Here is a 27124-nt window from a genome sequence, read left to right as displayed (position 1 = left end):
AAGTTCACTTCCATTATAATTACAGTACAGTTATAAAATTTTGTCTCCTGTAGTCAATATGTCAAACTTTTATTTCAATAAACATGTTTGAACAAGTACTGCCATGAAGATATAATGTGGTATATATAACAATACAAGGCAAACAAAACCAAACCCAAACAAACAACTATCCTTCTGAAAAATAAAAACTAAGCAAAGTATAACAAAGAATAAACAAGTATAAATTAATGCATTTCACTAAAATATGAAGAGTTTGGAAAAGATATGGAAAAAATTCAAGGTCTTAATAGACGTTGAAAACTAGTAATAAAAAATGGCAAAAACAGAATAACATTTTCTAACATCATCTTGTCAATACACTAATAAAAGTCCATATTTTCCCTTTTGTAGTTACTGTCTACCTCTGTAGAAAGTATATTTCCCATAGCTTATTCTCATTATTAGATTTTTGTTGTTATTTTTGCGCCATTATTTTTATGGTTCAGTAATTAGTTTTACAATATTTGCTAATATTTCCAATTACTAATGATATCACGCAAGAGGCCGTCCTTCTAAAACATCTAAAATATCATTTAAACTATACTCAAGGCATGTAAGAAATTCAGGTAGTTCTTTCTTTAAATAGCTAGTTATATTGCATCCTAGCCATGTATCAAATATATTATATCCAATTCCAAAACCATCTGGTGCCACTGGCCCAAATCCACCAATAAGAACTGCAGGACTAGGTAACGTACTAGTTGAAAGGATAATATGGTTCAGTTTTTGGTAGGCTGAGTCAAGAAAAAATTCAGGCATAGGATCACCTCTGACCACTGAAAGATGTTTTAATGCAAATAAATGGCGATCAAATCCTTTGCCTAGATAAAACAAAAAGGTGCAAAAAGTGTTAAGAATACAGAAGAGATGTAGGTTATTTATTAAAGCACATTACAGAACTTTCCAAAAGCTAAGAATGGCAGTATACTTCAATACTTACTGTTCCTTCTCTACCTATAATACAAAAGGCACTGTCTTATAAGATTGTCAATTTTTAATGTATTTCCTGCTTGTATGCAAGCCAAGGCACCTAAGTAGAAAATTAGCCAACTTATTAAAAGAAACTGTAATTTTCAGACCAGCTTTTTATGCATTTAATTTGGTATTCTTTTGGCACACACAGTGGGAGTCAGGAGAGGGTAAAGGGAGAATAAAGGCTATATCAGAATAGCTGCCAGTGTACACACTATTTCAGAATAAAAGTTTTGTTATACTGGATGAATTACTTCACTTTGGAAGCACATTGGAATAATTATTCTGAAACAGCTATTTTAGTCAATTTCCCTGCATAGATAAACCTTAAGAAAAGGGGAGGAAGAACAAAAAAAGGAAGTGAGATTCCTACTGAAAGTGACCAGGGGAATGACATCAAGTAGATTTACTCCACTTAGAATCCTAAAATCAAAATAAAGAATTCTAAGGATTAAGTGCTGCTCCAATTGCCTATTTTGTCACATTACTACTATTCAATTAAATTGATATTTAAATATTTAAGGTATGCTGGCATGTGAAAGGTATTAGATATAAGTATATAAATCTATTATTTTACTTGAAACCTAAGTAAATATTCACAAGTTCCCCATATTGCTTCTCTATTACTGGGACATTGTAGTGCTCACTTCATAAAGCGAACAAAATGATGGGATGACAAGGATAAGAACAGCCAGCATACCTTAGGTCAGACCAAAGGTCTATCTAGGCCAGTATCCTGTCCTCCAAAAGTGGCCAATGCCAGGTGCCCCAGAGGGAATGAACAGAACAGGTAAACATTAAGTGATCCCTCCGTTGTCACCTACTTCCAGCCTCTGACAAACATTTGTACCCATCCCAGCCAATAGCCATTGATGGACCTATTCTCTATGAATTTATCTAATTCTTTTTGGAACCCTGTTAAAGTCCTGGTCTTCACATCATCCTCTGGCAAGGAGTTCCACAGGTTAACTGTGCATTGCATGAGGAAGTACTTCCTTTTGTTTTAAGGCTGCTACCTATTAATTTGAAGCAAAATGCAGGACAATGTAGCACTTTAAAGACTAACAAGATGGTTTATTAGATGATGAGCTTTCATGGGCCAGACCCACTTCCTCAGATCAAATAGTGGAAGAAAGTAGTCACAACCATATATACCAAAGGATACAATTAAAAAAATGAACAAATATGAAAAGGACAAATCACATTGCAGAACAGAAGGGGGATGCGGGGGGGGGGGGGGGAGGGGGAGGAAGGAAGGTAAGTGTCTGTGAATTGATGATATTAAAGGTAGGGAGAGTGGGATGTTTGTGAGTTAATGGTATTACAGGTGATAATTGGGGAAACTGTCTTGGTAATGGGTGAGATAGTTCAAATTCTTATTAAGTCCTTGTTGGCAAGTGTCGAATTTAGGACACTCTCTAAATGACTTAGTTCAAATTCTTGTTAAGTCCTTGTTGGCAAGTGTTGAATTTTAACATGAATGAGGATTCCCTTTCAAGTGCAGATGTAAAAGGTCTTTGTAGCAGAATGCAGGTGGCTAAGTCATTTAGAGAGTGTCCTAAATTCGACACTTCCCAACAAGGACTTAACAAGAATTTGAACTATCTCACCCTGCCCACGAAAACTCATCATCTAATAAACCATCTTGTTAGTCTTTAAAGTGCTACATTGTCCTGCATTTTGCTTCAACTACCCCAGACTAACACGGCTACATTTCTATCACCTATTAATTTAATTTGGTGACCCCTTGTTCTTGTGTTTTAGAGTAACTTTTCCGTATGTACTTTCTCCATACCAGTCATTATTTTATAGTCCTCTATCATCTCCCCCCTTAGTCTCCTCTTTTCTAAGGTGAAAAATCCTAGTCTTTCTAATCTCTCCTCATATGGCAGCAGTTCCAGACTCCTCCTCATTTTTTTGCCCTTTTCTGAACTTTTTCCAATGCCAAGATATCTCTGAGATGATCACATTGGCATTCAACATGAGGGCATAACATGGATTTATATAGAGGCAATACAATATTCTCTGTCTTATTCTCTATCCCTTTTTTAATGATTTCTAATATTCTGTTTGCTTTTTTGACTGCTGCTGCACATTTAGTGGCTGCTTTCAGATAACTATCCACAATGATTCCAAGATCTCTCTCTTGAGTGGTAATACTTAATTTAGTCTCATCATTTTATACATAAAATTGGGATTGTTTTCCAATACACACTGCTTTGCATTTATCAACATTAAAATTTGCTATTTTGTTGCCTCATCACCTAGTTTTTTAGATTCTTTTGAAGCTCTTCACAGTCTGCTTTGGACTTACTGTAATTATCTTTAGCAGTTTAGTATCATCTGCAAATTTTGCCACCTTACTGTTTACTCCTTCCTCCAGATCGTTTATAAATATGTTGATTAGCAGGGCTCGCCGAGCCGCAGAGAGCCCCGCTCACCAGCCGCGCTGTCCGGCGTTCTACGCATGCGCAGATTGCCTGAACCCGGCTCTTCCGGGTTGTAATCTACTCGCCACGTGTGTGTAGATTACAGTTTGTTGAGTCCTGTTGATTAGGACTGGCCCAAGTACAGACCCCTGTGGGACACCACTAGTTATCTCACCTCATTCTGAAAACTGACCATTTATCTCTACCTATTGTCTCCTTTTTTTAAAACCAGTTAACTATTAGAGGACCTTCCCTCTTATCCCATGACTGTTTACTTTATTTAAGAGCCTTTGGTGAGGGACTTCATCAAAGGCATTCTGGAAATCTAATATATCTATTAGATATATATCCACTAGATCCCCCTTGTCCATATGCTTGTTGACCTCTTCAAAGAATTCTAGTAGATTAGTGGGGCATGATTTCCCTTTCCAGAAATCATGTTGACTTTTCCCCAAACAAATTATGTCCATCTATGTGTCTGACAATTTTATTCTTTACAATAGTTTCAATTTATTTGCCCGGTACTGATGTTAGACTTACCAATCTGTAATGGCCAGGATCACCTCTAGAGCCCTTTTTAAAGATTGGCATTACATTAGCTATCTTCCAGTCATTTGGTACAGAATATGATTTTAAAAACAGGTTACAAACAATAGTTAATAGTTCCGCAATTTCACATTTGAGTTATTTCAAAACTTTTGGGTGAATGCCATCTGGTCCTGGTGACTTATTACTGTTTAGTTTATCAATTTGTTCCAAAACTTCCTCCAATGAAACCTCAATCTGGGAAAATTCCTCAGATTTGTCATCTAAAAAGAATGGCACGGGTTTGGGAATCTGGGACCCGCATCTGGTCCCTGAGCCTAAGGTTCCCCACTCTGATCCAGACAAACTGGAGAAATGGTCTGACGTAAATAGGATGAAGTTCAATAAGGACAAATGCAAAGTACTCCACTGAGGAAAGAATAATCAGTGGGAAATGACTACATACACAAGTGAAATACGAATCAATAGTGTGACACTATTGTAAGAAAAAGGCAAGCACCATTTTGGGGTGCATTAACAGGAGTATTTTAAGCAGGACATGAAAAGTAATCCTTCTGCTCTACTCCACAACTGATTAGGCCTCACCTGAAGTTTTGTCACCAGTTCTGGATGCACATTTCAGGAAAGATGTGTACAAACTGGAGGTCTAAAAAGAACCACCAGAATAATGAATGGTCAACAAAACATGGTCTATGAGGGAAGATTGAAAGAACTGGATTTGTTTAGTCTGGACAAGAGAAGATAGAGGGAACATAAAAGCTTTCAATTACTTAAAAGATTGTTATAAGGAGGGGAAAAACTAATCTCCTTACCTTCAGATGAATGGACAAGAAACAAAGGGCTTATATTGCAGCAAGGGCGGGTTAGGTTGTACATTAAGGAAAACTTCCGATCTGTCAGGCTGATTGACTTACCTAGGGCGGTTGTAAAATCTCCATCACTGGAGATTTTTAAGAGCACGTTAAACAAATACCTGGTAGGGATGATCTAGAATGGTGTTTGGCCCTGTCATGTATGCAGGGGATTAGACTTTATGACCTCTTGAGGTTCTTTCCAGGTCTATTAGTCCATGATTCTATGTTCAGTATATACCAGCTGTATTACTCATTATACAGTGTGATGCTTTACTAATATATTCTGTGAAAAGTCCATGATCCAGTGAACTTGCAACTTAAATAAGAGTGAACATGTAATGATGTACTCAGTATACTTTTCATATCCAAATAAGAGATGATTCTGCCTAATGTACCTAATCTTTTATTACACCCAATACTGTTTGATCTTTTTTATGATTATTATTTTTTCCTTTGTTTCTCCTTCCTTTCTATTGGGGGATGTCTACACTACAAAGTTAATTTGAACTAACAGCCGTTAGTTCGAATTAACTTTAATAGGGGCTACACATATAAACTGCTAGTTCAAATTTAAATCAAACTAGCGGAGCACTTAATTCGAACTAGGTAAACCTCATTCTACGAGGAGTAACGCCTAATTCGAATTAAGTAGTTCAAATTAAGGGCTGTGTAGCCACTTAATTCGAACTAGCTGGAGGTAGCCCTTCCCAGGTTGCCCTGGTGGCCACTCTGGGCCAAACCAGGGAAACTCTTCTGCCCGCCTCCCGGCCCCGGAGCCCTTAAAGGCGCATGGTCTGGCTACAGTGCTTGTGCCAGTTGCAAGCCTGCCAGCACCCAGCCAGCAGACCCTGCACTTGGCACGGCACGAGCCAGCCAGCCCTCCGCCTCTTCCCAGGACCAGGCTGATGGCTCACAGGAGCCTGCCCGGGGCCACAAGAGGCGGGTGCCCGCATGGTCTAGTGCGGAGATTGTGGACCTCATCGAGGTTTGGGGGGAGGCCTCCAATGTCCATGATCTCCACACTAGGCACAGGAAAGCGGCTGTCTAGGGCAGGATAGCTGCCAGCCTGGCCACCAAAGGCCACATGCGAACCCAGGAGCAGGTTTGCATGAAAATCAAGTTGGTCCAGTGAGACCCCCAACCCTGAGCCCTGAGCTTAGAAAATAAGAACATAAGAATGGCTGTACTGGGTCAGTCCAAAGGTCCATCTAGCCCAGTAGCCTGTCTGCCGACAGCGGCCAACACCAGGTACCCTGGAGAGGATGGACCGAAGATAATGACCAAGCCATTTGTCTTGTGCCATCCATCTCCAGCCTTCCAGAAACAGAGGCCAGGGACACCATTCCTACCCCCTGGCTCATAGCACTCCATGGACCCAACCTCCATGAATTTATCTAACTTCTCTTTAAACTCTGTTATAGTTCTAGCCTTTACAGCCTCCTGTGGCAAGGAGTTCCAGAGGTTGACTATGCGCTGTGTGAAAAAGAACTTTCTTTTATTAGTTTTAAGTCTGCTACCCATTAATTTAATTTGGTGTCCTCTAGTCCTTCTATTATGGCATCTAATGAAGAACTTTTCTTTATTCACCCTCTCCACATCATTCATGATTTTATATACCTCTATCATATCCCCCGTCAGTCTCCTCTTTTCTAAGCTGAAAAGTCCCAGTCTCTTTAGCCTCTCTTCATATGGGACCTGTTCCAAACCCCTAATAATTTCAGTTGCCCTTTTCTGAACCCTTTCCAAGGCCAAAATATCTTTTTTGAGGTGAGGAGACCACATCTGTACACAGTACCGAAGATATGGCGTACCATAGTTTTATATCAGAGGGGTAGCTGTGTTAGTCTGAATCTGCAAAAGCGGCGAGGAGTCCTGTGGCACCTTATAGACTAACTGAAGTGTAGGAGCATAAGCTTTCGTGGGCAAAGACCCACTTCGTCAGATGCATCTGACGAAGTGGGTCTTTGCCCACGAAAGCTTATGCTCCTACACTTCAGTTAGTCTATAAGGTGCCACAGGACTCCTCGCCACTTTTGCAGACATGCATCTGACGAAGTGGGTCTTTGCTCACGAAAGCTTATGCTCCTACACTTCAGTTAGTCTATAAGGTACCACAGGACTCCTCGCCGCTTTTGCAGACTCAGACTAACACGGCTACCCCTCTGATACTTGACACCATGCAAGGCCGTATGGAGTGGAAATCTATCACATGCGTCTGATGAAGTGGGTCTTTGCCCACGAAAGCTTATGCTCCTACACTTCAGTTAGTCTATAAGGTGCCACAGGACTCCTCACTGCTTTTGCATAGTTTTATACTTCTCCTCCTCCTTCTTCCCCTGGCTTCCCACTTCCAGCTCCCTCATCCCATGTTTCCCCTTCCCCTCTTCCACCCTCACTTTTCCCCTCTCCCACCTCCTTTTCCCAGTCTCCCCAAAGGTTAATCCGCCCCCCCCCCCCCCCAGTTTTGTTAAATAAAGAGTTTCTATTTTTGAACACACGTGTCCTTTATTTTTTACATCAGGAAGGGGAGCTTGGGAGGGGTGAGTGGAAGAAGGTGAGGGAGGACTGGGGCACAAGCCCCCGATGGGGAGGACTGGGGTGGCTCTGTGGGCTCCTCGGGGTGGAAGCTCCCCTGCAGGGCCTCCTGAATCCTGACAGCCCCCCCAATTAACCCCCGCGGATGGCAGCCTGCAGCAAGTGCAGCCGGGCTGATGGCCGAGTGCTGTGATGTGCCGAGTGAGGGCACTCAGGGCACTCCAAGTCAGGACTGCTTTGCTGTCCCTCATCGAATTAGACAAGGAAGCGGGGAACCCTGAGAACTGTCTGTTCGGGGTGAGGTCGGGTCTCTTTAAGCACAGCCCTTGGCTAGCCTGAGGCAGCAGCTCCACACTCTAAGTACTAATCTGATGCCCTGCCGGCACTGGTTCCGGCCAGCCTTAACTTCAGTTCAGGGGCCACTCAATGTGGACATGCTATTTCGAATTAGCAAAACGCTAATTCAAATTAGTTTTTAGGTCTAGATGCACTAATTCGAATTAGCTTATTTCAAATTAACTAATTCAAATTAAATTAGTTCGAATTAGTGCTGTAGTGTAGACATACCCTTATATATTTTCCCTAGCCTTCCCCATCTCTTAGGTTCACCTCTTCCTTGTTACTCCACTTCATTGTGTTTATGTGAGCAAAACAGAACTGACAATAATAATAATCTCTGAGTAAATGGAACAAAACAGGAAATCTTAACTGTGACCTGCAAGGCAGATATGGGGGGGGGGGGGGGGGGGGAAACTAGGGTGAAGCCAGTTGTTGACTTCTTTGTGAAATATACAGAAGGCCTAAAAAAAAGTGGGGGTCAAAGATGGATCTAAAAAGAATGAACAGGAGATAGAGGAGAAGATTACTTTTTTTTTTACTTTATAAATGCAGGTATTAGGTATTATTGACCTAAAAGATTTGATAGCAACTAAACTGTCATAAGAGAAAAGTGATTGAATGATGAGTAATTGAAAAGATTTTTAGTCAGGCTTTAAAACCCTTTGTTATTTTAACACATATTGAAATGCAATGCCTAACTGGTAGTTTTGACAAAAGAAGTGCTTTTGTTAATAATGCAACAACCAAAATTGCTTCAATTAATATCTAAAAATATGTCATTTAAGACCTTTGATAAATGTATTAGCAAAAAAGATACTGATGATATTTCTAAGCTAACAATCAAGCAGAACTCATATTTAAACAATGCCATGGTTTCAGACAATCTTTATAAATCATAAGGAAGTGAAAAAGAAATTAGATACATTTTTAAAAAATCCTTTGCAGGTTAAAATGGCTATATAACCTCTACCAAGGACCTCATGTATTTCAACACCTAGACTACACTAGCATGAAACTAACCTAATGCAGCTTCCAGTTGCAAGCGTCTGTGATATTTTGAACATTCATCAATCATATTTCTCAGATCTGATACACTGTGTTTGCTTCGTTCTTCAACAAATACACGTGAACACTGTTTTGTTAGTACAGATGTGGGTCGAATAGTTTCTGTGCGGCCATGTTTAAAAGCAGCAGTGCTACATGCTTCGTAAGAAGACATAATTTTTCCAAACTGTCGATAAGCACTCATCTGACATGCAAGTTGAAAAACAGCATCTGGACTTAGTTTTTGTTTCACTAAAAATTCTTTTCCAAACTTTCTGAATTCAAACATTCCCACAGATATTTTCTTATTTGTTTCATCAAATTTCATGCGTGCAGCATTTATAGCAGATAGGATTGAATCATTAAGTCTAAACTCCAGTCTTTCACATGTGGAAGCACTTAACGCACCAGGACTATGAAGTGGTATAATAGCTGGGTGCCTGGTACTGTTTCTATATACTTCATTGACAAAACGAATGACAGCAACTCCGTCTCCCCAAGAATGTTCAAAATTTATCCCTGCAGTGCCATCGCTAGTGATAATCAGACTAAAGGATTTGTCAAACCAACGATTAAAACCATGTCCATGAAGCAGACAATGTGACAGCTCAGTGTCATCCTTTGGGGAAATATTATCTAAGCAGAGGCAAAAGACTGCACTGTCAATTTTTTGTAAGTTGTCTTCATTGCCTGCTTCGACAAGCTGTTGTCTTACTGCTGCCCAAATATTCCTATCTTCAGTGGTGAGATAACAAAGGGAAAATTCAGGCAAACGATCTGCATCTTGTAAAATATAAATTAACTGAGCCTGGATTTCAGATGGATGCAGAATATTACCAACAGGATCCAAAACATCAAAAACATAAAAATGTCCATTTCGCATCACCAACAGATGTCTTCCCCATTCATTTGTAAACAGTTCATCTTTGTTTAATTTAGGAATTCTGGAACTGTTGAAGAGACGTTTATATTGTGACATATCTAAGGGATATGCATTTACCATATAAGCTCCAAAACAAGATATAGAGGTTGGAAGAAAGCGGATGAAGTTTTTGAAGGGCCTACTCTTGCTCCACTTTGGATCGACATAATAGATATCTGGCCGTAAACACTGTTTTTTTAAGGAGTTAAGAAATTTTATTGATGATACTACCAGATTTGTTGCCCTCAATATCTGACTGTTGTATGCTTCTTTTGGATCAGGATTTAAAGCAACAAAAGGATTGAAGTTTAAAACAACAGGGTCTCTGGCACAGAGATACATATCAAACCAGGGATCTACAAAAAAAGTTAATAAAATCAGTTTTAGCATTTTGATGTACAAATGTTGTTTTATAAAGACATTATTTGTATACGGCATCTCATTATTTTATTGAATTATTTGTTTCAAATTGGTACATAGAAATTTATGAAAGTAATTTAAAAGAACAAAAAGCACTCAAAATATAGATACATATCGAGTTTTTGAAAAGACAACCAATTCTTTTCCATTTTCAAATTCCACTTCAGACCTGAAAAGAACACACATTTCGTTGCAGTGCATAGGGATTAGTTTGGCCCCAGGCATAAAACCCCCAATCAGTTGGCTCTTCCTTACCAAAGTAACAGGTATCTAAGAAATAGCTATGATAGGCAAACACAAGCTGTACATTTCATTTCCTATATAAAATATACTGAATAGCAGTGCTGAAAGTAGAAAGTAAGGACCCAAACATTCTGCTTCCTTCCAAGCAATACCACTAATTTTCTTTTACATAGGGCATGTTAGTAAATTTGTTTTTTACTGCTTCTTTATAATTCATGAAAATTGTTTCAACTAACTTTCTGTCCATTCCACTTAGGAAGGAACAATCATTTTCACACATACAAAATGGGAAATGACTGTCTAAAAAAGGAGTACTGTGGATAGAGATCTATGGATCATAGTGAACACAAATTGAATAGGAGTCAACAGCATGATACTGTTGCAAAAAAGTAAACACCATTCTGGGATGTATTAATGGGAGTGTTGTAAAAAAGACACGAAAAGTAAATCTTCCACTCTACTCTGCACTGGGTGGGCCTTAACTGGAGTTTTGCATCCAGGTCTGGGCACAATTTCAGGCAAGATGAGGACAAACTGGAGACGGTCCAGAGAAGAGCAACAAAAATGATTAAAGATCTAGAAAACATGACCAATGAGGGAAGATTGAAAGGACTAGATTTGTTTACTATGGAAAAGAGAAGACTGAGATGGGAAATAACAGCTTTTAAGTGCCTACAAGGTTGTTACAAGGAGGAAGAAGGAAAAGTATTCTCCTTAATCACTGATGATAGGACAAGAAGCAATGGACTTAAATTGCAGCAAGGGAGTGTTGAGATTAATCTGAGTGCTGTTATGTGCTGATACGGACAGTGCAATCCAACTTCCATTTTGAATTCTCAGTTCCATTTTACCATCTATGAACTATAGGGACTGTTTGAGGCAAAGGAACTGGTATGGACTGGATTTTCCCACCAGAACTGTTGCACCCAGTACTAAAAGGAGCACACGTCACTTACCATCATTTGCCCATGGCACTAAACATCTGCACTCAGCACTAACTGTTTGCACTCTGTACCATCTAATGTGTACACGGCACAAACCTCCTTTTCCCACCAAGGACTTTGTAAAAGGAGGTCTTGCCCTAAGGTTTGGGTTGCTTCTTCCTCAGTTCTTGAGTTCCCCTGTTCCTCGGTTGCTGCTTCGTCGGACTCAAGGGTGGTGAGAGTCTCAGGCCTCTGTGACATCTTTCAGCGTAGACTGTAGCGAAGGTTCAGCTACTGCGTGTGGGAGTGTCAACTAGGGTATGTCTACACTACCCTCCTAGTTCGAACTAGGAGGGTAATGTAGGCATACCGCACTTGCAAATGAAGCCCGGGATTTGAATTTCCCGGGCTTCATTTGCATAAGCGGGGAGCCGCCATTTTTAAATCCCCGCTGGTTCGAACCCCATGTAGCGCGGCTACACGGGGCTCGAACTAGGTAGTTCGGAGGTGTACCGGTAGTTCGGAATAGGAATCCTAGTCCGAACTACCTAGTTCGAGCCCCGTGTAGCCGCGATACACGGGGTTCGAACCAGCGAGGATTTAAAAATGGCGGCTCCCCGCTTATGCAAATGAAGCCCGGGAAATTCAAATCCCGGGCTTCATTTGCAAGTGCGGTATGCCTACATTACCCCGCTAGTTCAAACTAGTGGGGTAGTGTAGACATACCCCTAGAGACTAAGGGTCCTCACTATCATAGCTGGATAACACCTCAGCTGTCTGGGTTTCTGAGTTGTGGTGAATGCCCAAGCATCAGTGAAACTAAAAATGAGAGGAGCTTTTGTGGACATTTTGCACTGCTGCGGCGAAGGCCCAGGCCTTTCCAGAAATGTTCTAATACCATCTAGAATCCTCGAGGGACCACTCGGTGCTCCTCCCCAACAGCTATCAGTAGTCCTAGGGTTGACGGTCCCGAGCAACTTACCTGAATCCTGTCCGGTTACTCCATTGTACCACCTACCAATTGTAAATTTGTTTACCTTTTGGGTTTTTTTTACTATCTTCTATTTCTTCGTGGGTGTGGGTTGGCTTTGTGACACAAAGTGTCAGGGGTTGTTATTTATGTCGTTAACTGCTGTGTCTATTCAAATTTATAGTATGAGTTTAAATTTATTCTGGACTCTGTCTGTGTCAGTCTTACTGATGATTAGATATGGGAGTGCCAGGCTGAACCTCACTTCTGTGTAGAAGCAAAATGCAGGACAATGTAGCACTTTAAAGACTAACAAGATGGTTTATTAGATGATGAGCTTTCGTTGGCCAGACCCACTTCCTCAGATCAAATAGTGGAAGAAAATAGTCACAACCATATATACCAAAGGATACAATTAAAAAAATGAACACATATTTAATTGTATCCTTTGGTATATATGGTTGTGACTATTTTCTTCCGCTATTTGATCTGAGGAAGTGGGTCTGGCCCACGAAAGCTCATCATCTAATAAACCATCTTGTTAGTCTTTAAAGTGCTACATTGTCCTGCATTTTGCTTCAGCTACCCCAGACTAACACGGCTACATTTCTATCACTATTCTGTGTAGAGACACTCAAAATCATAGTCAGCCCACGGTATCAAGTTGCTTACCTGGGTCTCTGGGGTAACAGGTGGTTTAGTCTGGACATGAGGGGAAACTTCCTAATTGTCAGAGTGGTTAAGCACTAGAATAAATTGCCTAAGAAGGTTATGGAATCTTCAAAATTGAAGATTTTTAAGAGCAAGTTAGACGATCCTGGTGGGGATTGTCTAGGTGATGCTTGATCCTGTCATTAGTGCAGGGGAGTGGACTTGATGACCTCTCAAGGTTTCTTCTAATTCTATTATGCTGTGATTCTATTCTATTTCATTCTGCTTGCTTTTTATAATTGAAATTTCATATTCTTACTTTCCACTCCTTGTTAGAGGATTCTGGCTACACCTTCAGAGGACCCGAACTAGGGATGTGAGTAGTTGAGTAGTTGACTATTGGCTTCCCCCCAGACAGCTGGGGGGAGAGGTATTAGCCCCAGTGGGAATAAGAGATGTGGGTGTGAAAGGGACAGATTCAAAAACTGCTGCTTATAACTGGTAGCCCAATACACACTGCCTGTTGTACAGTCTATTACAAAAGTCACATTCCAATGGCACACTTGAACAGGGGGAGCGTGAAAAGTTTCTTTCTCCCACTCTATAGAGTTTACGGCAGTGGTCTCCAACCTTTTTACACCCAAGATCACTTTTTAAAGGATAGAACAAGCCAAGATCTACAGCCCCTTCCTCTCTATTCTCCTCCTCTCCATCACTTGCTATCCTCAACCCTTATACTGCTGCTTTTTTCCCCAATTCTTCTGTAGGACATTCTTCTGACATTTGGCCTGTCTAGACCAGACCAAATGTCAGAAAAACCCCTTCTTTTGGAAGCCCCCTTATTCCTCTTGGAAAGAGGAAAATAGGTGTTACCAAAAGAGCACGTTTGCTCTTCCACTAAAAAAAGAGGAGGAACAAATGAATCTCTGGATACAGAAGAGTTTTTCTGGGATATCTCCGGAATCCTGAAAAACTCCTGCATTCTAGCCTTACCCTAGCTGGGTTGAGGCAGGATGTGTAGGCTCTGAGGTGGGAATGAGGGACTTGGGTGTGGGAAGGGTTGAGAGATGCAAGCTCTGGGAGGTTTACCTGGGTGGCCGACAAATACCTTTGATGTCGACACCCGCGCATCCAGACTATCGCGCTGAGCCGACAAACAGCTGATCAGCTGTTTGTTGGCTCAGCGCGGCAGCCATGTAAATTTAAATGAAGCGGCGATTATTTAAATCGCCGCTTCATCTTCCTATGTCTGGTAGCCTAATCTACATGCCTCTGGCGACAGAGGCATGTAGTCTAGACGTACCCTAAAAGAGTATCATAAGGAGGAGGAAGAAAAATTGTTCTGCTTGGCCTCTGAAGTTAGGATGAGAAGCAATGGACTTAAATTGCAGATATTTAAGACCAGGTTAGACTGACACCTATTTGGGATGAGCTAGGGCAACTCAACTTTGGAAGCCCCAGGGGCCACACTGATACTTACAGAACATGCTGAGGGCCTCAACTTAAGTGTGGTTGCACATGCAATCAAATATATACAAATAGCTTCTCTCACACTGACAAGCATGAATACAAAGATTAAGGCAAGACTATACCACACAGGCCCCATTTAAGTCAGTTCTGCTGATATTAATAAAATGCAATATTTACCCGATTTCTATCCATGTGACAGCACTTTTCATGAGCAGTAACAGTCCAAGAATTTAACTACTAAAACACATATCAACAGAAGATCGTTACACTGACTACTTTTTTGTTTTGGCTCCCACTCGCCAGCCACGTTTTGATCCTCACATAAACCCAAATTGCACCGTGGGGCACAAACAAACTGGCCGTGGGCAGCATACCACGTTATTAATAAATATTTTATAACCCTTTACCTTTTCTCTCTGCTGCCATGTCTCCTCTCCTTGCTCCATCATCTCCCCTGGTGCCTGCTGCCCCCCATTCCTCACCCTCCTCTGCTGTCCTGACTCCTGCCCTTCTCACTGCCCTCAGCCCTCCTGCAACCTGCCCCCCTCCTCCAGCCCTTCTCTGCTCCCTGTGCCCACTCCTCCAGTAGCCCCACTCTGATCATGTGAGCTACTCCTCTTCTAACACCTCCCTCTACACACCTGCCCTGCCTCTCTCCTCTGGTGCTGGTCCCTCCCCTGGAGGTTTCTGCCCTTCTGCTTCACGCCCAGATTCCCCTGGAACCAGCACCTGCACCTTCCCTTAGCCCTGCACCCTCCTCGTGCCTCCTCTTTACCCTTTTTTTCCCTGTTGCCCATCCCATCACCACTCTCTGCCCCCGTTCTCCTCACCCTGTCCCCCCTCCCACTGACACCTCCCCTCCTGCCCTTTTCGTCATTGTCTGTACTTGGCCCCCTGGGATTTGTCTCTCCTCCACCCTGTCTCTTGGTACCCTCCCCTTTCTTCCCCCTCCCCCTCCGCACAAGCTTCTTCCTCTCCCCCTCCCTCCCCTCCATACAAGCCCCTTCCTCTCCCACCCTGTCCAAGCCCCTCCCCTACCTTCTGCCTTTTGTGGGGCCAGACTGTGAACCCCATGCGCCGTGGCAGCGGCGGAGGCATGGCACTTTTCAGTTTTAAAATCCACACCCACCTGCAAACAGCACGCACGACAGCAGCTGCCGGTAGCATGCACAGCGCAAGTAAGTGGGAGCCGAGCCGAGGGAGTCGACTTCCAGGTTCAGGGCCCCCTTAGGTGTGGGGCCCGATTCGGCCAAATCAGCTTAAGGCCGGCCCTGCACAGGGTACACTCTAGCATGCGAAAGCACTACAGAACAATGGTTAACGGGGTAAAAGGCTCCTTGGAATGCTAACATCCCTTCAGGTCTGCAGGGAGTCCCATTCTGGTTACCTCGCACGCCGACGCAGTGGACATGGCTCCAACACGGGGGGAATCCTGGTCAACCCTCGAGGTTGGGGGCCTGGCTGAGACTCAGCTAGGGGTGGGACCTTCTACACTAATTATACTACAGTTGTTTACCGTATGTGTGTGTACCTGGCTCAATGCCTTTCTTATCACTCTTATGGGCTGAGACCGAGGTCAAACTTATTTACTGCTCAGCAGTTTCCCAGCTGAAGGCATGGGTTAATGCTGATAAAGCCTAAAGCTGCTGTTCAGGTTTGCAGCATCCCACTCCATGATAAAGTGGGTACAGCGGCTAGACCTGCTAAGCTGCAGGATCCACATATAACTTTTATGTGACATTGGGAAGAAACAAACTCCCCCCAGCACCGTCTCTGTGGTGCCACCTACCCCCCCACAACAGTGCTGCTACCTCTATCAGAGACAGCAGCCGAGGGCGGGGGGGAGGGAATCCTGGGGGTACAGGAGACAAGAAGAGGCTGCTCTGGCAGAAGCCCCCATTTGCAGCTAGCCTCAGGGCTGGCCATGGACAGGGGCTGCTGGACTGGGCATGAGCTGGGACTGAGCAAGCCTGGCTCAGTCCCAGCTCATGCTGGCCAGGGACCACTGGCCGGGCGGCTCTTACTACATTTAAAATGCAGAACCTCAGTGGTCCTGACTATGTCCCAGCTTGTGGTGATCTGGGACCTACTCCCTCTGCGGCTATGCAGTTTAAATGTAGTAGGAGCTAGGCTGCTGGCATGCCTAGCTCCTACTATATTTAAACTGCAAACCTGCAGCAGGGGTAGCTCCTGGACCTGCACAAGCCGATTCAGAGCACCTTCCTTATTGACAAATTGTATCGACTACACAATTAGTCAGTTACTCGCCTCTTAACATCCTTATCCTGAACAGTGATGTTACACAAGATTTTAACCCAAATTGCATTTCTCCCTAACACAATTTCAGAAATTGAAATGGATGATAAAATTTAGGACTCTGCCATAGAGAAGCGACTGAAGATATAATATCCCTGACATTTCAAAAGTAAACAAGCAACAGTACTCCCAACAAACCTATTATTCGGGGAAAACATCTGAAGTAAGGATGTTAAATATCAATTAATTTACTAGTCGAGTAGCCATGGTGTTTCAAAGCCATGTGCGGCACTGCCGCTTTGAAGTATCCCTTCTCCTCACACTTTGCTGCCTCTATCTGATAGAGGCAGCAAGGGGGCAGGGGATATGACTAGTCAACTCTCCTTAACACCCTTTATCTATTACTGGAAGACTTAACCAGTATTGCCCGGGTCCTTCAGGGCTGGGAGGTGACAGGGTGGGAGATGCAGAAGTCAGAGTGGGAGGAGTGAGGAAGAGCTAAGGCCAGGGCATCCCATTTGGCGCGTTTTCTCTCCCCCTGCAGGCCCTCTGTCTGGCAGGGGCAGTTTCTCCCCACAGTGAGTGAGTGAGTTTGTTTATTCAAAAACTCCTTCTTAATGGTAAGAGCTAAATTTGGTATGCAGCCTCCTCTTATCATAACTTAAAGCAAGTTAGGGATTTGGTTGTGCCAGGACTATGGCATGTACCTGGAATGTGCCTGTTTCTTATAACATGGAAAGGGAGGGTTCTCTTCACAGGTACATTTATATTATATAATGACAGAGGGGTATAGGAAGGGGCAAGAGATGGGGACCGGGACAGCTATAACCCCACTGGGCTAATAGGGGATAGGAGTGGAAAAAGGGACAGATATCTACCATATATTTGAGAGAGTTTGTCTGTATCTGTTTCTGTGTCCCTCAGCCAGGGGACATGCACCCATTCCCCAGCTGTGTCCACTGTAATTGTAGCAACCATGGACAGGAGATTCTCACCTGGCCCCAAGATGCTGCAGTGAGAGAGGGCTGGGGTAGTCTTTTCTCCGTGAGTCAGCCTGCATGATGAACCTCTCATCTCCAGCCCACCCGAGCCTCCCACCTCCCAGGCACCCTTCAGGAAGGGCATTGGGAAGACTGAAGATCATCCTCTAATTCATTCATGGCTGGTTATTCCCCTTTTGGGACAGTGCACAATTTGCTGCATTTCTAAATCGAGCTGGGGAGCACAGGGGGCAGACATACCTGAAGCTGCCCCAGCCGGGAGACACATACCCCTCACCTGACTGTGCCCACTGCAGCGGCCACGGAGAGGCACTTCTCACCTGGCCCCAAGCTGCTGTGGTGAGAGAGGCTAAAGCGTGATTATGGGTGATGGGAGGGAATTACTGTTACCACTTCTCCTAGTGCCTGGGAGAATAAATGCCTAACATCAGAAGATGAAGGCAAAATCTAGGAAATACCAAATTCAATCTGAAATGTTTTAAATTAACAAGACAAAGTTGAGATTTTGTTTCTAAAGCCAAATCAAAACTGAGTCAGAAGGAAAAGTCTGTAAGACTCACACTTGACATTAGTTGATTTCAATGGACATGCACAGCAATTACCATGCAGATCCAGCAGAAAAAGTAACCCAAGGATTTTAACAGTACTAATTGAGGCATAGGATTCTAATAGACATCTGAATGTTAGAAGTTTAAAAATAATAATAAACTAGAACACAAACCTGATATATAACTCGTATGCTTGTTCTTTTTATCTGATTCAACGAGGGTTCGATGTAACTTCCTGCCCACTCCTTTTTCAAACTCCTTGGCAATTCTTTCAGTATTTCTATAGTATTGAAAAAACTTTATTAAAAATCCTTTAGCAGTAACTTTTATAGTATTTAATTAAAGTACTTTTTGCATAGTAACAACATTTAGTACAACTTTATTGTGTAGCTCATTATGTAATGAGCTAGGAAATGCTTTAGGATAGGAACAGTTCTTTTGTATAGGTTTGTACTGTACCAACTTACCATTATGGCCCAGATCCTTACTGTTGGGGTACTGAGATACTACCACAATACAAGTAATTATTGCTCTATTTCAGTGCCAACACAGTAATTACACTGAGGACTAATGTTGACTCCTTTTAATGTACTGATTAGGGCACCTAATTCCACTGGTCCATGAACCACAATTTTAACTGGCTGATCCAATTAGGTAAAATATAGTCCCTCCTGCAAGTAATTCCATATAAGCAGATCACTGCACTCCAACAGAGCTCCGTTGAAGTGAATAGGGCTGTATGTTTGTATTTAAGGATCCACACAGAAAAAGGAGAATTGTTCCTCTGTCCACTAATGACTGGAAAAAGTACTAAGTACTTGCTGAAGAAATGACTTTTGATTAAGTTGTATTTTCAAAAGGATCTTCTGCTAATGTATTTTATAAAGGAATTAGAACATAAAAAAAGAAAACATTTCTGCCTTTATAATGTGGGTTTCACCCATGAAAGCTTATATCCTGATTAATCTATTATAGTCTCTAAGATTGTTTTTTGCAGACACAGGCTAAAACTACCCCCTGAGACATTTATAATGTAAATAAGCTTCTCTTTTTTCTGAACTAAAGCTAGTGATAGGAAGAGTTATCTAATTTTCTATTAAGAATTTTGGCATATTTTGTGTTCTTGCCTTGTTTGTGTAATGAATAGGAATGTTAAAATTAGATTAATCAATTAACTGAATAGTCAATGGAATTTCCATTGACTATTTGATTAGTCAATAAGGGCACTTCTGCTTTGAAATGAAGCAAGAGCCCACCCAGCTGTTGCTTCATTCAAAGGCGGAAGTGCAGCGGAGCGACTGAAATGTTGCATGGAGCCTGGGGCCAGCGGGGAACTTAGAGTTGCTGGCCCCAAGTTCCATGTGGTGCTTCTGCTTTGAAACGCCAGGAGGAGACCGGGGCCAGCGGGGTACCCTGAGTCTCCCGCTGGCCCAGGCTCCATGCAGCACTTCTGCTTTGAAATGTACAAGAGCCCCAGTGGGGACTCTTGTGCATTTCAAAGATTGAAACGCTATGTGGAGCCCAGGGCCAGCAGGAGTCCCCTGCTAACCCCGGGCTCCATGCAGTGCTTCTGCTTTTAAATGTACAAGAGTCCCAGTACGGACACTTGTACATTTCAAAGGTGGAATGCTGCTGCTGCTGCTGCTGCGCCCTTGCCCCCTCCCATGAAGCTGGGGGGAAATGGCTTTTAAGCCGGCTCCCCCCAGCACTCCTCCTTTTCCCCCTCCCTTGCTGCCTCTTTCTGATAGAGGTAGAAAGGGGTGGGGGGAGCAACTAGTTGACTAGTCAATTAGTCACTTACATCCCTAGTAGTGAACTGATTCAAAAATGTCATGCTAATCCTGCAAGATGTTCCTAATTTCAACCTCTACATGAACTGCACAACTTGCAGGATGATAACCTAACTTAAAAGCAGAAGAGCAGATAGACAACTAGTCCCATCCCACTGTATCTCCTGACAGGCACAAATTTCAAGAGCAATATTGTGATGTCCCTACCTACTTGATTCACAGATCACAGCACAAAAGATGTGGTCCTTGAATGACCTACTTACAGGATAATTTCTACAAAGCAAGGAGACAGGAAAACCCTTGCAGAGCTTGACCATTCTGTAATAGGTTAAAAAATAGATTAAGAACTCTTTCTTAAAAAAAAACACCCTAAAAAAAACAATGAATGGTCCTGTGGCACCTTAGAAACTAACCAAAATACACAGATAGTATCATGAGCTTTTGTGGGCACAACCCACTAAAAACAATTTTAGTTACAAACTAACATTGCTACCCCTCTGAGACTTCTCTTCAGACTGTTAGGCTTCCATGAAAAGATGCTAATCTTAAAGACATTTACAATTGTCAAGACAAAATTCACTCTTAGTTATAGTTGTGACACTTCAAAAGACTGATGGCAAACTAGATATATGAAACCCTATTAATGGCCTTGATCTAGGAAAAAAAAAGGCTGGCATATAGAATACTTTTTACTTGAAAAGTGAGCAAATCTTCTGATCTGTAGTCATTCAGAGTCAATAAATACGTAATCACAAAATGCTTTTTTTAAACAAAGTAACTTTTTACTGTAAAAGCAAACTTCAAAGAATAAAAAACACTAAGCATTCTAGTGAAATGTTGTGAAAATAATAGTAACGGTATGCTTGGAACCTGCATACCAAAGTTTAAAGATGAGTGTGAATTCTACCAGCCAATTTACAATCTGGTCTTCATTTAAATGCTCCTACTGCATGTCATTTTTGTACCTGTACTGATCATCATCCAGTAGAGGTTTCTGAGCAGCCAAATATCTCCTGATAGTATCTTCCAATTTTGGAACAGGTAATCTAAAAGTGCAGAATTTTTACAAAAAACTATTAAATATACACAAAATATATGTTACAAATAGTAGAAAAGCAATGAGCACATTAAAATCAATAAAAATGTGTGGCAGTGCACCCATGAAATATGATTTGTGAGTAATAAAAACCTCAACTGGGAGGAAATACTGTTCTGACAGCAAACATGGGGGAATCCTGGTATTAGTGGAGTTGGAAAAAGAGAAGTAAAATAATGGAGACAGAAACTGAAAGGAGGGTGGAAATATCCAAGAGCTGGATTTATGTATTACACACATAATTTTTTTAAATGATGAAGCTATAATCCTAAACAATTCTGTAACTACAAAAAGTATTTGAGATTTTCGCTGATGGCCAATTATTTAGTAAGTTTTTGTTCTTTTTGTACTGTATCTAGCATGATGAGTTTCCTAGTCCAAGATTAGGGCTCCTTGATTCTACAGTAATACAAACAATAGGGGTATGTCTAGATTACATGTCTCTGTCGACGGAGCCATGTAAACTAGTTTACCCGGCATAGGCAAAGAAGCGGGGATTTAAATAATCCCCACTTCATTAAAATAAAACATGGCCGCTGTGCTGTGCCGACGATCAGCTGATCCAGCACAGTGCGGCAGTCTAGATGCAAATCTGTCAGCTGGGGAAACCTTTGCAGACTGATCCCTTATGCCTTGTGAAACGGGGTTTACAGGATCGGTCAGCAAAGGCTTCCCCAGATGACAGATCCACATCTAGACTGCCGCGCTGTGCCGGATCAGCTGATCATTGGCACAGTGTGGCAGCCATGTTTATTTTAATGAAGCGGGGATTATTTAAATCCCCGCTTCTTTGCCTATGCCGGGTAAACTAGTTTACATGGCTCCATCGACGGAGCCATGTAGTCTAGACGTACCCTAGCATCACTGTAACTCCAATCAAACACAATTTTATAAAAAGCAAGAATTAAGTTTTAAACTGAAAACCTATACTTGTTCCTGAGGAGAACACCACATCTTATGAACGGTTGCCCAATCCCAATTTCATTTAGGTAACCATTACATAGTTGATTTTTTACTTATCTGGTAGAATCTCCAATGTCTAAACTATATTTTTACTTTATTTCATGACTAGTGCTTGTGATTAGGCAATTACATTTTGCAGTAATGAGACCCTGAAACTTCGTACACTACTGAGCAAGTCCTATTATGGTTTGTGGAGAGGCCAGAGTTTTTCTGCAAACACAATGGCTATGTCTACCCTGGTGCGATCTTGCGCCAGAGCTATGCAAACGAGGCTAAGCGTGGAATATCGCGGAGCCTCATTTGCATATCTAATGAGCTGCCATTTTGTGGAAGAGGCTCTTGTGCAAGAACGAGCTACACTGCCCCTTCTTGAGCAAGAAAAACCCTCTTGCGCAATACCGTTATTCCTGAAAAAATCAGTGTAACAGCATTGCGCAAGAGGGTTTTTCTTGCGCAAGAAGGGGCAGTGTAGACAGCTTCTTCTTGCACAAGAGCCTCGTCCACAAAATGGCGGCTCATAAGATATGCAAATCAGGCTCGGCGATATTCCACGCTTAGCCTCATTTGCATAGCTCTGCAGTGTAGACATAGCCAATATGCAATGGAGCTTATGGCATTCCACTCTGCAGATGCTGTTAAGTCAGGGGCTCCAAAGAATTTAACCAGAGAATTGTAACAGGTTAAGGATGGTTATTATCTGCAAAACCAGATTAAAGTAGTTCAGGACTCTTAAAATACCCCCTGCACAGGATGCCTTTTTACCCAGCCTCAGCATGGTAGAAATGTCACCTGCACCATGGTATTATCCCTGCTTGTGGGTAGGGGGGAGGGGGTCTGGTAGTGCGGCCACCTAAACATGAGATTGGTAGGTGGACTGACAGATGGCCCATCGTTCCAGTTGGGCAGGCTGGGACTCCCACCAGTGTTCCCTGTAAGGTGTGTACTTGTGCAGTTGCTCTGGTGAGATTCAATTGCCCTCCAGCTGATCACTAGTCAGCAGCAGATTTAGGGCAGGGTGAGCGGGGCAGCTGCCCCGCGCTTCCTGAGGCCCCACGCATGCACCATGTCAAAGGGGGGGGGTTGCAAAATTTCACTGCTCTGGGCCCTGCAGCACTCTCAGCCGCCCCTGACTAGAGTTCCCATTGCTAGGTTTTGTGGAGCACATTCACATGTACCTTGGTGCACCTAAAAATCTAATTCGCACATAGATGGAAAAATCTGCACAAGGATGGAAAAGATTAGAGGGGACACTGACTCCCATTGACCTGCTTGGGGACCCTCTGAAACCTGCCCTGGCCCGTGGCCGAGCACCAGGGCTCTACAGGAGGGTGAAGGGGCGGGGTGTGTGAGAGCTGTGTGGGGAGGCCCGGCTATCGGAGCTGGGGCAGGAAATCTTCAGGCTGGGTGCCGGGAGAAGCCGCCGAGTGTGCCCGAGAGTTGCAGCAGCCTCTCCCCTCCGTTTCGGCTGGCCGCGGTCCGGGCTCCCCGCCGTGCCCCGGGGCAGCACCTGGGCAGGCTGTTCTGGAAGTGCATGGTGGGGATCGTGCTCCTGTGCACGAAGAGATGGTCCGTATCCAGCTCCGAGATGATGCCCTCGGTCAGCCCCACGGTCCGCCAGTACCCGCGGCGCCCAACGGGCCACAGCCGCCTCAGCAGGACGCCACCGCACGCGGGCCAGGGACGGATCATGTTTCGCTGCAGCCCCAACGGCAACAACCCCCAAGCGACCGCTCGTGCCAGGCTAGCAGCGAAAGGAGGCGGTTGAACTAGTAAGCGGCGCGCCTGCGCGAAATAGGCACCTTAGTGCGCCTGCGCGGCGGTGGCCAGTAACCTGAACAGCCAGAACAAAGGGAGGGAAAGCGCGCGACGCGGGTCGGGGAAAGCCCTAGAAGGGAGCGTGGTGTCCGCGCGCGAGGAGGGGCAGGGCTTGCGTGGGACCGGCCCTGGGCGCTTTCTTCGGCAGAACGGGAGCCGAGCGGGACGGCCCGGCCCGGCCCTCTGCGGCCACTGCCTCGCGGCGGTGCGTTGGGACCACGCAGGTACAGCGGGGGGCGCGGGAGAGCTGCAGCCGGGTGCCTGGGCTCTGCTCGCTCAGCCGCCGGGCTTGGGGCGCCTCCCGCAGGGGCGGGCGAACTCAGAGGCTTCAAGGCTCCGCCCGGATTTAATGTTGGCCGCTTCGCGTCGCTTTGGCGAAGCCCCTGGGGCTGCTTCGCCGCGCTTGCCCCCGAAGCTTCGGGCAAAGGCTTCTGGTTCCTTGCGTGCGCTCTGGCTGCTGAACCCCTGGCTGCAGGCTGTTAGGTGGGGTGAACGGGCCATCGCCCAAGAGGCCGACTCGTGTTTTCAGCGTGTCCCGGCTTCCCGCTCAGAGCTGTGTCCTTCCCTAGGCTGCGAGGACTCCTGGCCCCTTGAATTTGGGTACTGCCTTGTGAGGAGTTTCTGACTCTGGTACTGCTGTTGTTCTAGCGTTTAATAGGCTATTATTTTGTTAGGTTGAAGTAGGGCTGTTTTCACCTCGCACTAAATCTCTGTGTGTTTTTTGTTGTTTAATAAAGGTGGGAGGCACACCTGACCTGAGCTACTATGTTTGGCTTTGCATTTGTGGGATTTCATTGACCTGCATGGAGATGATTCCTGGTTTACAGCGCTCATGATGCTATTTCAGTTCTCCAGCCATTGTGTTGAAAATATTGATTTGCAGTTGGGGACATTTATGTCAGTACTGACTGAAGTGAGGAAAGGCTGCCACTTGTTATGACACATTTTACGACTGAAGAACATTCCTGATGGCAAACTCCATAAAACCAAGCCTGATGTAAGCTTTTATTTTGTTTCATTAAGAAAAAAGAACCGTGTTTAATAATAAACTATAAATGTGTAATCTGAAATTCTTTCTCCTAGCATTAAATGTTTAGGAGAATCTTAACCTGTCTTGCTATTTCATTCCTTGTGCATCCACAACTCCCATTGACTTCAGAGGAAGCTCTGTGTTCATAAAGAATTCGGAATCAGATAAGTAGGTGAACTGTCAGGACTTCTGAATTCCTTTTGAATCAAACGCTAACCAAGTGCACCAATCTCTATCTTCCTGCAATACATGAAGTTTAGAATCTGAAAGACCAAAGGTAACATCAGCACCTCCAGGAAAATGAATTCTTCATGGATGGTTCAGCAGCACTTTTCCTTTTATCCATCAAAACAAAATATTTTCCCCATATCAGCAATCAAGAATGTCCATCCCTGTTAATCTTTTTGTTTGACAGATTTCCAGTGAATACAGCAGAAGAAATAATTTTTGGAAAAATTATGATCTATTTAAATATTAGTAGTATCAGGTGTCATTGTTTCCTTCCAAAAACCGGCTCAGTGGTCTACAATTTTGCTTTCCTTGGACAGCTGTAAACAAGTGTCTGCTGGTTGCAGTGTTCCTTGTTTTTTGCCATACTCAAGTCCTCTAGCTGCAAAACCCAGTTAAATAATTTGATTTATTGTTTTGGTTCTGTTACTAGACTGAATACAGGCAGTCCCCGGGTTACGTCAGTCCGACTTAAGTCGGACCCCTAATTACAAACGGGGGGGGGCGCAGCTAGTGCAGGGTGCCTCCCCCACTGTTGCTGCCTCCAGCGGCGCGGGAGGCGCTTCCCCCCAGCAGACCAGGGAGATGCGGAGCTAGCGCGCCCCCCCCCCCCCCCCCAAGCAGACCAGGGAGATGCGGAGCGGCTTTTCTTGCCGCAGAGGACACGGGTGGCGGGACCGCTGATACGTGCCGCGGTCCTGCTGCCCGCAGGCATCCCCAGCTGCTCTGCCCCAGGCATCCTGATTAAGCCTCTGCTGAAACTGACCAGCGCTGCCTCGGGCTTCCTGAAATCAGCCGCTGATCAGTTTCAGCAGCGGCTGACTTGGGGACACCTGGGGCAGAGTAGCTGGGGTGCTGCCGGGTTGGTTCCTGCAGCGCCCCAGCTGCTCTGTCCCAGGCGTCCAGATTCAGCCGCTGTTGAAACTGATCAGCGGCTGATTCCAGGAAGCCCGGGGCAGAGCAGCTGGGGTGCTGCCGGGTTGGTCCAGAGGCAAGATGCGGTTCCTGGCTTGCCTGGATCAGGCCCCTGAGGCTTAGGCCTCTCCTCCAGCATAGGGGAGCCTGTGCTGCCTCTTCAGCCCTCACACAGAATCGACTAGCCTGGGCCCCATAGGGTCAGGTATGAAAGGGGAATGTGGGGTGTGTCTTTCTACTTCTCAGTTGCAGGCCACATTAGTAAGGTTTTTTTTATATTTGCTTCTCACTAGTGAGAGAAAAATCAGTCAAGGGTCAGTGGGTCAGTTGCCCCTGAACCAAAAAATGTTCCCCATCTTTCAGTAGAACAATGTGTAGTACAAAAGGACCTGAATGCTATGATACAACACATTTGAAATTGATTAAAATTATACATAGTGATTACCTTTTTAGTATGAAGGAATGAAATGTTTTGTCCTGAATAGTGTGTGACACCACCTGCGATTACAAACATTATTTTCAAAAACATTCACAATACATGGACATAAATGCTTTTGAAATGTCAGATTGCTAGTACAAAAACTTGGGAGGTTTCTTTTTTAAAAAGTTTGTAATAAATACCAAATTTGATTATGCATATTTTTCCTTAAATTCTAAAAATAATTCAGATGTTTTATGTGATATATTGATGAATGTAATCGCTCAGAAGGTTCATTTAATGTTCATTTTTCCATCCCTTCCGTGAGACCTCAGAGAACAATGGTGTTGTACAGACAACAGGATTATTCTGTCTACATGGTGAGAACAACCTTGCACTTTGAGGGATATGTTTTGCATCTCTAATTTATTTTATTAATGTAGTGTACAGGAGGCCCCTGACTTGCGATACTATCAGTTCTGGGGGAAGTGTCGCAAGTCAGGGGCATTGTAACTTGAACCCTCATTTACAGTAGGTGCCGTTTGCCATCATAAATGCGTGCTGAGGATGTACGTCGGGGGTTTTCTGCCCCTTCCGCACTTACACAAATGGTGGTAAGTGTGGGGGGGTCGGAACTCGGGCAGTCGCAAGTCGGGGGCTTCCTGTACTTCCCTTGCTATGATAGCTGCTCATTCATCAGAGTAGAG

At 43.9% G+C, this 27124-nt stretch overlaps 2 protein-coding genes across 11 annotated transcripts in view; one reads left to right on the top strand and one right to left on the bottom strand.

Moving 5' to 3' along the window:
- RHOBTB3 (Rho related BTB domain containing 3) overlaps positions 1 to 27124 on the top strand; it is a 134669-nt gene that overhangs the window by 47092 nt on the left and 60453 nt on the right. For 2 of the 10 annotated variants that reach the window (XM_075932113.1, XM_075932112.1), the window contains exon 2: positions 24564 to 24823. The exons of 3 other annotated variants lie outside the window; for them this stretch is intronic. In XM_075932113.1, the coding sequence (XP_075788228.1) occupies positions 24795 to 24823 (29 nt within the window). In that variant the 5' untranslated portion in view covers positions 24564 to 24794. 5 more of the 10 variants (XM_006118668.4, XM_014571315.3, XM_006118666.4 and 2 more) reach the window with 5 other exon arrangements.
- Positions 473 to 23700, bottom strand: LOC102460096 (carnitine O-palmitoyltransferase 2, mitochondrial-like). The gene is made up of 5 exons (XM_006118671.4): positions 23519 to 23700; positions 20918 to 20998; positions 18336 to 18442; positions 8735 to 10036; positions 473 to 860 (listed from the first exon to the last, which is right to left on the bottom strand). Exons 1-5 carry the CDS (start codon positions 23698 to 23700, stop codon positions 532 to 534), a joined length of 2001 nt encoding a protein of 666 aa, XP_006118733.1. The 3' UTR covers positions 473 to 531.

This window comes from Pelodiscus sinensis, chromosome 6, assembly GCF_049634645.1.
Source record: "Pelodiscus sinensis isolate JC-2024 chromosome 6, ASM4963464v1, whole genome shotgun sequence".
Taxonomy (NCBI): domain Eukaryota; kingdom Metazoa; phylum Chordata; order Testudines; family Trionychidae; genus Pelodiscus; species Pelodiscus sinensis.
The sequence above is the reverse complement of the archived record's forward strand: the minus strand, read 5'-3'. Positions and strand labels throughout refer to the sequence as shown.

Bases quoted from the DNA above. Each gene is read 5' to 3' on its own strand.
- LOC102460096 (XM_006118671.4), bottom strand. From the start codon at position 23,700: ATGATCCGTCCCTGGCCCGCGTGCGGTGGCGTCCTGCTGAGGCGGCTG. The intron at 20,999-23,518 runs GTGCTGCCCCGG...CTGCACTTTTAG, and splicing joins TTCCAGAACAGCCTGCCCAG to ATTACCTGTTCCAAAATTGG. The intron at 18,443-20,917 runs GTACAAAAATGA...TCAATACTATAG, and splicing joins CTGGATGATGATCAGTACAG to AAATACTGAAAGAATTGCCA.